Source organism: Hyperolius riggenbachi, chromosome 11 (genome assembly GCF_040937935.1).
Source record: "Hyperolius riggenbachi isolate aHypRig1 chromosome 11, aHypRig1.pri, whole genome shotgun sequence".
Classification (NCBI taxonomy): domain Eukaryota; kingdom Metazoa; phylum Chordata; class Amphibia; order Anura; family Hyperoliidae; genus Hyperolius; species Hyperolius riggenbachi.
The window spans coordinates 254,794,195-254,807,224 of NC_090656.1; the positions used below are offsets into that span (position 1 = coordinate 254,794,195).

General features: G+C 48.4%; 1 protein-coding gene across 8 annotated transcripts in view; it reads left to right on the forward strand.

The window, feature by feature from the left end:
* The window catches only part of PHF21A (PHD finger protein 21A), a 253,630-nt gene that overhangs the window by 188,920 nt on the left and 51,680 nt on the right, over positions 1-13,030 (forward strand). For all 8 annotated transcript variants that reach the window (XM_068260848.1, XM_068260849.1, XM_068260852.1 and 5 more), the window contains exons 8-12: positions 1,860-2,144; positions 4,282-4,374; positions 4,463-4,514; positions 7,629-7,708; positions 10,162-10,222. In XM_068260848.1, coding sequence (XP_068116949.1) covers positions 1,860-2,144; positions 4,282-4,374; positions 4,463-4,514; positions 7,629-7,708; positions 10,162-10,222 — 571 coding nt within the window. The remainder of the gene's footprint in view (positions 1-1,859; positions 2,145-4,281; positions 4,375-4,462; positions 4,515-7,628; positions 7,709-10,161; positions 10,223-13,030) is intronic.

Sequence of the window (13,030 nt, forward strand, 5' to 3'; positions counted from 1 at the left end):
GCGATCACATCATTTCCACATGGGGAAATTTGAAGAAGTGGCTTCAAACTTCCCCAAAGTCTTGGCGTGTGCGGCCCGCAGCGTTGGACATACCTTCCGCACGAGTCCAGCGCTGTCTGTCCTCTATTGCCGTCTGCTGGCTCTTGTGCTTGGCAAAACTCCAGGTTCCTGTATGTCACATGACATACAGGAAGTTCTCCGTGCATTAGAAGTATTCCGTGCAGGAGGCGAAGTGGATAGATGGGCATCGCTGGACTCGTGCTGGAAGCTATGTCCAGCACTGCTGCAGCTTGGGGGACAGAGGAGGCACAGAGAGACAGAGTGTACACAGTGTACACAAAGACAGAGCGGGCACAGAGAGACACAGGAGACACAGAGGGGGCACAAAGAGAGATGGGGGGGGGATAGTGGGGGAACAAACCGGCACAGAGGGGGAACAAAGCTTGAAGGAAATCGTGAATTGAATCGAAATAGCAATTTCAGACAAATCGCTCAATTACATTTTTTCCTAAATCGTTCAGACCTAATCCATATTGTGCCTGGGAAGTCAAAGCTGGCTGCATTTTTCCCCTATGCCTCCATTCATAACAATGTGTTTTTGGTCAAAGAAATAACATGCAGTCAGCTTAAAGAGAAACTGTACCGAAAGATAGTAAAGAGAGAAGTAAAAAATAATAGATGGATCAATAAATATTTGATATTTGCTGTGTAATTCATTCAGGTTGTTTGAGCCTCTGTAAACCTGCTGTCAAGAGGAAACGCACAATACCAACAGCCATTATTTTTAGGTTTCAATCATTTTTATTAAAGGATTTTCAAATTTTTTACAGTCATATTAACAATGACATTTGTGCTGAGTTGTTAACTGAACATACATGAATATATATGGGTATGCATAAGTATACAGCATATAAAATAACAATATAAAGAAAAAGAACAGTTTGCATGGAAGTATAAGTCATACCATCAACAATGCTTGATCAAGATGTTATAATCAAGGTTATAATCAGGGTTATAAACAAAGTTGTGAGTCGCTTATCTCAGCCATTATTTGTAAACGCACCCACCAAGAATATGACTTAAAATACTTGAAATATATATATATATATATTTATATAATATATATATATATATATATATATATTTTTTTTTTTAATAAACATTTATATGCACAGAGGGGGATGCTGCTTGTTTGACAGTTAAAAACAGCAATTATTTCCCACAAGGCAATGAGTTTCACAGACAGGAAACTCTCAGGGCCATGGCTATGACATCACACTGTGGGAGGGGTTCCAACACAATATCACACCACACACACCCCCTGATGATCTATTGGAGAAAAGGTAAGGCCTCGTTCACATCATTTAGCGCAGATGGCGTTGCGTTCCGATCGCACGCCATCTGCGCTCCTATGCGCTGCGCTGCAGATCCCATTCATTACAATGAATGGGATCTGCGCTGCGATTCACAAAAATGCGCGACAGCGCAATCACGCTGCCACGCAGCGCATATGATGGGAACGGTAGAAGGGCTGTCTATGCCCTTCTACCGTTCTTGCGTGTCGCACACTATACGCGCTGCCAAAATGCGCACGGCATCGCGTATAGTCTGAACGAGTCCTAAAGATTTGTCATGGGAAAGGGGGTATCGGCTACTGATTGGGATGACGTTTAGCCCAGGATTAAAGTTCCTTCAAAGCACAGTGCAGCTCCTACAACCTTGATGCAGCGTAGCCAAGTTACTTAGTTATGTGACTCCACCAAAGTGACAAATGAGATGGTTTCTTGTGTGATGATGGCGCTGAATCCCCTTGCTAATGATTTTTTTTGTTTCTACTTTATATTTTATTTTTATTGCAGGTGCGGCCAAAGCCAACAGCACAAAACAACATTCCCATCGCCCCCGCCCCTCCCCCCATGCTTGCCGCTCCGCAGCTCCTCCAGAGGCCAGTCATGCTCACCACGAAGATAACCCCCAGCTCCCAGAATTCCATCCATCCTGTGCGCATTGTAAACGGGCAACCCACAGCCATCTCCAAAGCCTTCCCCACGGCGCAGCTCACCAGTATCGTCATAGCAGCACCAGGCACCAGACTGGCAGCTCCTCAGACTCTGCAGCTTCCAAAACCAAATGTGGAGAAGCAGGTGAGTATCCCCCGCTCCCTCTCCATTCACATAACATTGCATTTCCCTCTTCTGTATAGCTGTGAGACCAAGCCCGCTTCATCTGCTTGTGAAAAGTGGTGCTTGCTCTGGTGATGCCTTTGCAACACATCTTTATGGCCTGATGAAGTGAGCTTCATCTCACGAAACACATTGTCATTGCTTGCTAATAAGTTTTGGTGAATTGCTGTCGTGTATTAAAGAATACCTCCTGTATAAAAGACTGAGGCGGTCATGCCAGGCTCTGTCTTAGGCCCAGTTCACATCTGAGGTTTTTTTGCGGAATGTATACTGTACAAACAACGGATGTGAAAGGATCCAGTGTTAACCTATTGGACTATTCACATGCGTCCGTTGGTACGGATACGTTCCGTGTGTTCCGTTCCCCGGATCGAAAAACTGCTGCAGGCCCTAATTTTCTGGACCGTTCTGCCCAGCGGAACGGAACCGGACAAAAAACACTGCAGCTTTAGGGCAATGGAGAACGAAACATTTCTTCACGGGGGATGTGGGGTTGGGGGGGGAGGGGGGGTGAGGGAGGGTAAAATACATACCTAATGCTCTTTTGCAGCCGGCGGTAGAGGCTTCCGTCCTCTTGCGCGTCATGTGACTACATGACATGTGACTAGTCACATGACGTCCTGTGTAGTCACAGTGGAAGAAGCGGAAGCCTCTACCGCCGGCTTCAAAAGAGCATCAGGTATGCATTTGCCGGCAAACTGAGTGAAAACTGATCCTATCGATCGTTGATCAGATCCATTTTCACTTTCCCTTTGATAGTGTGCACAGAGCCATCCGGATCCGGTGAAGCGGAGACCGGATCCGTTTGGCTTACAAATGCAGATGTGACCCGGACTTTAACCTCCTTGGCGGTATGGAAGGGGAAGGATCGGAGCTCCCCATGATGTCATGACGTCATGTCCGATCATCACCATGGCGACGGGAGAAGCGACGATAGAAAGTCGCGCTTCTCGCGGGATCTCGGACGCGCACGTATGGCCGGCGGGGATTGGGAGGGTGGATGCGGACGGCATGGCGTACTGCTGTAGCTAGCAATATGCTAGCTACAGCAAGGGGGGAAAAAATATTTAACACAAACAGTAATGCGTACTTATGTACGCATTACCCAGAACGCCAGGGAGGTTAATGATGCATGATTAGGCATCTTAGGGTTGATTACTTACCTGATCAGCTGCAATTCATTCACAAGTGATGCTCCCCCCCCCCCCCCCCCCTGACAATGCAGTCATGGCCTTGTTTACAAAGTCTTCCGAAACACTTTGGAGACCTCTGCATGCGTTGCCACCGCCCACCTCCAGCTCCACCGGGTGCCCTGAGCCTCAGCAGAATTTTGAAAGAAAAAAACCGCCACCGCCATATTTCTCAAGGGGCGGAGCAATCATCTAAATGAATGAATTACAGTTGATCAGGTAATTAACCCTGAGACTACACCCCCCCCCCCCATCACAATCCACAATCCTGCATCATTCAGGCCCAGTGCACACCGAGTGGTTTTAGCATTGATCCGCCAATCACATCCGCCTGTGAAACCGCTTGGCTAATGTATTTCAATGGGATGGTGCACACCAGCGGTTTGAGGTTTTTAGCAACCTGCAAACGTGCCTCCTGCTGCACCTTTGCGGTTTGCAGAAGAGTTTCTGCCTCAATGTTAAGTATAGGAAAAACGCAAACCGCTCTGGAAAAAGCTAGATCGGAGCGGTTTTCCAGGCGTTTTTGTTACAGAAGCTGTTCAGTAACAGCTTTACTGTAACAATATATGAAATCCGCTACACAAAGATGCTCCCAAAAATGCTAGGCATGTTTAAAAAACGTCTCTAAACATGCCTAGAATCGCTCTGAAATATGCTCCAAAAATCACTAGCGGTTTCGAGGATCTGCTAGCGGTTTTGGTGTGCACTGGGCCTGAGACAGAGCCTGGCATAACAGGTACTCTTTAAAGGCAAACCTCACCCTTCCTGTGTTTAAAGTGTTCTTAGCTATTTTATGTTTGTCTTATCGCCAGGGCATTCAGAATCGGAGTCTTTTAGCACATGCTTTGCACCAGAATGTATTTTTTTTTTCATTCAGGAAAGTTAAAATATTTTGTTTTCCCTCCCAGACAATTAAAACTCAGGTGGAACCAGAGAAGCCAATTGAAAGCAGTACGACAGTGCCACCTGTTTCAAAGCCAAAACGAGAAGAGAACCCGCAGGTAGGGACACATTGGAAGACTGTAGACTTGGAGAATGATTTAGTTTATTTATCCTTTAGTGATGAAATGTACTTTCTTTCTTCCTCAGAAACTCGCCTTCATGATGGCACTAGGCTTGCTAACGCACGACCATTTAGAGGGTAAGCATGGCAAGATGACGCAAGCTTACTTTATTCACACAGGAATGAATCTTCCAGGGGGTAAACCCCGGATTTTCACCACGCAAGGCTCCTGCCAGTGTACAGCTGCACTAGTGCTCTCTGACCACTTTATTATGATATGAAGGAGCAGTGTTCTTCTGGCTTCTTTAGCCGGATGCTCCACCCAGCTACTTTTTCATGCCACCCGACTGGAAAAATAATTTATGGAGTACACTGAGGACTGTGGTGGACTGTGTCCAAAAATGACTTCTATTTAGTTACCAGGCTGTGGACTACTGCCATGGCATTCATTTTGTCCTCTGCAGTGGTTTTCGGCAAGTGAGCTGCACAAATGGTGCTCTTTCCGTTTGGCAGAGACCACGTAACCAGTGCTTACTTCTGCATTGTAGCACTCTGCCCCCAAAATATGGCAGTGGTCTTTCTTTTTGATATATTAAAAGGCAGAAACCTTTCTTTGCAAGGGGACAATTCCTCCTATGATATTACACGAAAGGTGTCGGGTAATTTTACTTTATCAGCATTAAGGCGACTCAGAGGCCGTTCGACCGTCCAATTTGATTATTATAATGGAATTGGATGAAAATTGGTGCCGTCAAGTACCTGCCCAATCAACGATATGACCAATTTCAGGCTGAGCATGTTGAGACACACTGCAAGATGATGTCGTCATGGTCAATCAGGTACACGGCGGTAACTGCGAGCAATATTGGGACGCACGCGATGCAACTCCCGGCGCTATTCCCGCAGGGTATAAATGTGCATGTAAGGGCATTTATACACCACCTGTTCCGTGTCGCAGTGCCCGTTCATCTTCCCAATCCACCGCTCGTCCCTTAGTCCTATACACGCTGGCGTGTGTGAGACGGCGCGATGGCGGCATGTATAGGGCTAATGGAAGAGTGGCGGATTCAGAAGACAGGCACCGCGACACAGGACAGGCAATGTATAAATACACTCATTACATGCACAATTATACATTGGGGGACAGCGGCAGGCTCTGCTGATTTCCCGAGACATTTCATGCATCAATCGATTGGGAATCAGCCTGCGGAGTATGGGAAGCTGACAGATCTCTCTCCAATCAGATTCGATAAGAGATATTTGTCGATTGGTCGAATCTGCCCATCATTGCTAGATCTATGGTTACCTTTAGTGTATTCCTTGTTGTTTTAGTTACACCAGAAACGAGAAAGGTATTTTGAAAACTAGGTAAACTGATGTACTCTTCTTCTGCGTGTGTAACTTACTGGGGGCGCGTACACACATCCAATATTTGGCAAATGTTACCACCTTCATGTAGTATGAGAGCTTACCTACAAAAGCTATTCATAGTATTCAATAGCTGTTGGCCCTCATAAATACGTGGCTGTGGTAATATTGGCGCCTGCTTTTGCAGTTAATTGCATGCTATTATAACCACATTTCCAGGGCTTCATGGGGCTGCGTATTCTGGCTATACCAGCCTGTGTGGGATCCGTTGATCGCACCCCTCTCCTGCCTCTGCAGCTCACTGTTGGTATGACAACAGAACTCTGTGCGCCAGTCAGGAGCAGATTTCATAGGCTTCTGACCCCATGATCACTGTGAGCCAATCTCATTGGCTAACATTGATCACATGGTCAGAAGCCAATGAAATTGGGTGGCTCCTGTCCGGCTCACAGAGCTCTGCTGTCGGCACTGCGAGGGAGCTTCAGCGATGGGAGAGAGGCAGGATTGGCAGGGATGAGATGACGAGTAGCTAGCTACTCGAATTTGTGACTCTGGGGCGTGATTGCTTCAGGCGTGCGGCTGGGAGAGAGGGGGTTAATTACCCAGCTGCTCGCCGCTTCTATGCGTGTCACAGCCTCACACGCATCCAATGGGACGCATTCCATGACTCAGTACTGCGCACTTCCTTATTCGTCCGGAAGGAGTCATGGAACGCATCCCATTGGATGTTTGCAAGGCTGTAATACGCATAGTAGCGGCGGGCAGCTGGGTAATTAGCCCCCTCTCTCCCAGCTGCACACCTGAAGCAATCACGCCTCATTAGAATCATGAATTCGAGTAGCTAGCTACTCGTAATGACTCGGGAACTCATCCTTGACAACTGGCAGGTCTGTGCGGCGTGTCATCTGTAAGCCCGGGTTTTGCACCAGCAGTCTCTGGTCCTTAAAGAGAAACTGAGATAATCTAAGGAAGAGATTTTATACATACCTGGGGCTTCCTCCAGCCCCATACGCTCTGATCGATCCCCCGCCGCCGTCCTCCGCTGCCCGCAGCTACGAGAACCGGGACCTCGCACTGCCGTCAGTCGGAGCCAGTCTAGCGTAGCAGAAGTGCGCTGTTTGCGTATCTCTGCAGCAGCGGCTGCAGAGATACGCAAACGGGGGTGTTGGCAATTAACCGTGGAAGCCGGAACCAATGACCATCAATGCAAACCCCGGTACATAACTCTGAATTTGGTAAATTCCAGGTTCTGAGACTTGACCCTTTTCGCTCCTGCGTTGGACTATTTTCCTGCATAAGTCTGAAACAATAAAACTTGCCGCTAAATAAAATCCGTGAAGGCGCCATCCTGTAAAGATCAGAGGTCTGGAGGTATGACGGACACTCTGATTGCTGCCGCCCATCTCCATCGCTGCATTTTGCTCCATTATAAGGAGAGGGGGAGGGGCGCTGGGGAATCTGGTCCCGCACGTCGTCCCCCTGTGTGGATTAAAGTGAGGGACAGAGTCTGACACCCTGATCCCCTCCAGGGGCACGGAGCGCCACATAACGATTTTACTCTGGCGCTCGTGCAAGGGAGGCGGGACCATGCTGTAGCATCTGCACTGATGCTCTTGTTGGGTCACCCACCTGTCATTATTTAATGGTTCCTACAACAAGATAAACTTGAGTGAGTCCTTCAGCCAGCGCAGCTTCCCTCTGTATGCTCTGCGGAGAGGCTGAATTCCCAGCATGCTTTGCTAGTAAGACTCTTGCCAGGCAGGCCAGTCTCTTGATTCTTGCACAGCTGCAGGACACCAGATTGCCTACAGCTGTCCTACATCCTGACGGAACTCGCTCTGTTACTAAATATTTCATCTCTTTTCTCTGCCTCCTCTTTGTTAGAAATTCAAAGTAAAAGACAAGAAAGGAAAAGAAGAACAACGGCTAACCCAGTTTACAGTGGGGCAGTATTCGAACCCGAGGTGAGTCTTCTGAATGCATCATTTGTCGCCGTGCCGGTGTGTGTGAAGGGTCTGTAGAACGGGGGAAATGCTGGAATTACATTGCCTGGTCAAAGTCCCGATAGTGCTGTTTATAATTTTCTGCATTAAAGATAACCCGAGGTGTGTTTAAAGAACGTTATCTGCATACAGAGGCTGGATCTGCCTATACAGCCCAGCCTCTGTTGCTATCCCAAACCCCCCTAAGGTCCCCTTGCACTCTGCAATCCCCCATAAATCACAGCCGTGCTGTGAGGCTGTGTTTACATCTGTAGTGTCAGTCTCAGCTGCTCTCCCGCCTCCTGCATAGCTCCGGTCCCTGCCCCCGTCCCTTCCCTCCAATCAGCAGGGAGGGAAGGGATGCAGGCGGGGACTGGAGTTCTGCAGGAGGCGGGGAGAGCAGCAGACTGACACTATAGAGATAAACACAGCCAGCTCTGACAGATCCCCTGGTGTTGCTAAACCTTAAAACCCCCTTCCTAACGCCTAACCCTAAACCCCCCTCCCCCCCCCCCCCCCCCGCTAATAAGGTTAATACAAAAAGCGATGCATTTCTAAGATATTTCATGTCAAAACGATCATCAATAAAATGGTGATTCACAAAATGAATTTCAAAGCGATAAAGTTAAAACTATAATTTACAAAATAATTGTCAAAACACTAATTATCAAAATGAAAAATGTTGGACGAACCCGCGGCCTGCCATTTATCAGGCATCCAAATTTCTTCTTTGGCGCTCAATAGCCAATATAAAATAGTCCAATGATTTTTTTTTTTTTACCCACTTCATAGTCCTACAAGGGCTGGAGTCGGAGTAAGTTTGGGTACCTGGAGTTGGAGTCGGTGGTTTCATAAACTGAGGAGTCGGGTGATTTTTGTACCGACTCCACAGCCCTGGTTTTAGGTAGGCCCCCCGTCCAGTATAGATAATGAGCCCCGAGTATTAGGAAGGCCCCAGTGGCGTAGCTAAGGAGCTATGGGCCTCTGGGCAAGTTTTACATTAAGGCCTCCACAAGCACTCTAATCATAACCAGTTATTTGGCGCACCAAAACCTGCCAAGGACAACCACAGTGTCAGAGGTGCAAGAAGAGGACGGGGAACAGCTTAATGATCACTACAATTCAATGCATCTATAGAAGTGATTATTAACAGTACAGGACCAATAGCTACCGTCTTTCCCCTAAAGTAAGACCTACCCCGAAAGTAAGGCCTCCCTTATATTTCAAGCATGCTTGAAATATAAGGCCTACCCCGAAAATAAGGCCTAGCTGGGGGGGCGCTGCGTGTATGGGGAGGTGCGTGGTCTCTTACCGCACCTCCCTTGTGGCTGCGTCCCCCTCCGTTCCTGGTAATTCCTCCGATGGCGGCGGCATTGTAATTCATCTGTGAGGGCGCCCTGTGACCCTCACGCAGTACGCTAGGCCGGCTCTGCGCTGGCGCTCTCTTCCTGTCATCATGTGCGCCCGGCAGATGCGGCCCAGGCGCACATTGATTAATCAATGGGACGCATCTGCCGGGCGCACATGATGACAGGAAGAGAGCGCCAGCGCAGAGCCGGCCTAGCGTACTGCGTGAGGGTCACAGGGCGCCCTCACAGATGAATTACAATGCCGCCGCCACCGGAGGAATTACCAGGAACGGAGGGGGACGCAGCCACAAGGGAGGTGCGGTGTGAGACCTAGCACCTCCCCATACAGCATCTAGCCCCTCCCACCCCCGAAAATAAGCCCTAGCACACATTTCCTCCCCAAAAAGAATATAAGACAGTGTCCTATATTCGGGGAAAGACGGTAATACTGTGGTTGAGAGAGGGCCCCGGTGCGGTCGCAACCTCTGCACCCCCTATTGCTACACCACTGGAAGGCCTCCATCCAGTATAGATGGTCAGATGAGTCTCCAGTATTAGGAAGCACCCACCCCAGTATAAATAGTCAGATGTGCACCCAGTATTGGGTAGCACCCCCAGTATTAGTCAGATCAGCCCCCTAGTATTAGGTTGCGTGTATTAGTTAGCACTTTCCTCTACCCAGTATAGTCAGATGTCTATCCAGAATTAGATAGGACCCCCAGTATTAGTCAGATTTGCCCCCAGTATTAGGTCACCACCTCCCATGCCCAATGTAGTTAGATAAGCTCCCAGTGTTGGGTAGCCCACCCCTCCTCCAAGTATAGCTAGCCAGATGAGCCCCCCAGTATTAGGCAGGACCCTTGCCCAGTACTAATAATCATATGTGCTCCCAGTAGTGGGTAGTCCCCAACCCCCCCCCCTCCCAAGTATAGATAGATAAATCCCCAGTATTGGTAAGCATTAGTAAAAATGCTAAATGGCCCGGATCACTGGCTTACCACTGGTCTAGCAGGTGTACATAGCTTGTTAGAGGCATAAAGAATCTGCAGAATAGATTTAACCTTCTATGTTTGTATTGGCTTGCAGCGTAAGAAGAGTGCGGTGACATACTTGAACAGCACGGTGCATCCAGGGACGAGGAAGAGAGGTAACCCCTACAAGGCTGTGCTTTATTGCTCTTCACTGTCCTGCTCTTCCTTCTCTTTCCCTCACTCTCCGCTCTGTTCTGGCCTTGTGCATCTTCTGCTATCTGCAGCAACCCTGGGCCTGGCTGAACGTGTGCGACTGTGCTGCCATCATGTCACTAACGCTCACACCTACACTACCACAACTCCTCCTGAGTGACATTCCTGACTGAATGTGTGCGACTGTGCTGCCATCATGTCACGAACACTCACACCTACACCACTACAACACACAACTCCTCCTGAGTGACGCTCCTGACTGAATGTGTGCGACTGTGCTGCCATCATGTCACTAACACTCACACCTACACTACCACAACACACAACTCCTCCTGAGTGACACTCCTGACTGAATGTGTGAGATTGTGCTGCCATCATGTCACTAACACTTACACCTACACTACTACAACACACAACTCCTCCTGAGTGACGCTCCTGACTGAATGTGTGAGACTGTGCTGCCATCATGTCACTAACGCTCACACCTACACTACCACAACACACAACTCCTCCTGAGTGACGCTCCTGACTGAATGTGTGAGATTGTGCTGCCATCATGTCACTAACACACCTACACTACTACAACACACAACTCCTCCTGAGTGACGCTCCTGACTGAATGTGTGCGACTGTGCTGCCATCATGTCACTAACGCTCACACCTACACTACTACAACACACAACTCCTCCTGAGTGACGCTCCTGACTGAATGTGTGCGACTGTGCTGCCATCATGTCACTAACACTCACACCTACACTACCACAACACACAACTCCTCCTGAGTGACACTCCTGACTGAATGTGTGAGATTGTGCTGCCATCATGTCACTAACACTCACACCTACATTACTACAACACACAACTCCTCCTGAGTGACGCTCCTGACTGAATGTGTGAGACTGTGCTGCCATCATGTCACTAACGCTCACACCTACACTACCACAACCCATAACTCCTCCTGAGTGACGTTCCTGACTGAATGTGTGCGACTGTGCTGCCATCATGTCACTAACACTCACACCTACACTACTACAACACACAGCTCCTCCTGAGTGACGCTCCTGACTTAATGTGTGCGACTGTGCTGCCATCATATCACTAACACTCACACCTACACTACTACAACACACAACTCCTCCTGAGTGATGTTCCTGACTGAATGTGTGAGATTGTGCTGCCATCATGTCACTAACGCGCACACCTACACTACTACAACCCACAACTCCTCCTGAGTGACGTTCCTGACTGAATGTGTGCGACTGTGCTGCCAGTATGTCACTAACACTCACACCTACACTACTACATGCACAACTCCTCCTGAGTGACATTCCTGACTGAATGTGTGCGACTGTGCTGCCAGTATGTCACTAACACTCACACCTACACTACTACAACACATCCTCCTGAGTGACATTCCTGACTGAATGTGTGCGACTGTGCTGCCATCATGTCACTAACACTCACACCTACACTACTACAACACACAACTCCTCCTGAGTGACGCTCCTGACTGAATGTCTGCGACTGTGCTGCCATCATGTCACTAACACTCACACCTACACCACTACAACCCACAACTCCTCCTGAGTGACGTTCCTGACTGAATGTGTGCGACTGTGCTGCCAGTATGTCACTAACACTCACACCTACACTACTACATGCACAACTCCTCCTGAGTGACGTTCCTGACTGAATGTGTGCGACTGTGCTGCCAGTATGTCACTAACACTCACACCTACACTACTACAACACACAACTCCTGAGTGACATTCCTGACTGAATGTGTGCGACTGTGCTGCCAGTATGTCACTAACACTCACACCTACACTACTACAACACACAACTCCTGAGTGACATTCCTGACTGAATGTGTGCGATTGTGCTGCTATCATGTCACTAACACTCACACCTACACTACTACAACACACAACTCTTACTGAGTGACGTTTCTGACTGAATGTGTGCGACTGCTGCCATCATGTCACTAACACTCACACCTACACTAATACAACACACAACTCTTACTGAGTGACATTCCTGACTGAATGTGTGAGACTGTGCTGCCATTATGTCACTAACACTCACACCTACACTACTGCAACACACAACTCCTCCTGAGTGATGTTTCTGACTGAATGTGTGAGACTGTGCTGCCATCATGTCACTAACACTCACACCTACACTACTACAACACACAACTCCTCCTGAGTGACGCTCCTGACTGAATGTGTGAGACTGTGCTGCCATCATGTCACTAACGCTCACACCTACACTACCACAACCCATAACTCCTCCTGAGTGACGTTCCTGACTGAATGTGTGCGACTGTGCTGCCATCATGTCACTAACACTCACACCTACACTACTACAACACACAGCTCCTCCTGAGTGACGCTCCTGACTTAATGTTTGCGACTGTGCTGCCATCATGTCACTAACACTCACACCTACACTACTACAACACACAACTCCTCCTGAGTGATGTTCCTGACTGAATGTGTGAGATTGTGCTGCCATCATGTCACTAACACTCACACCTACACTACTACAACACACAGCTCCTCCTGAATGACGCTCCTGACTGAATGTGTGAGACTGTGCTGCCATCATGTCACTAACGCTCACACCTACACTACCACAACACACAACTCCTCCTGAGTGACGCTCCTGACTGAATGTGTGAGATTGTGCTGCCATCATGTCACTAACACACCTACACTACTACAACACACAACTCCTCCTGAGTGACGCTCCTGACTGAATGTGTGCGA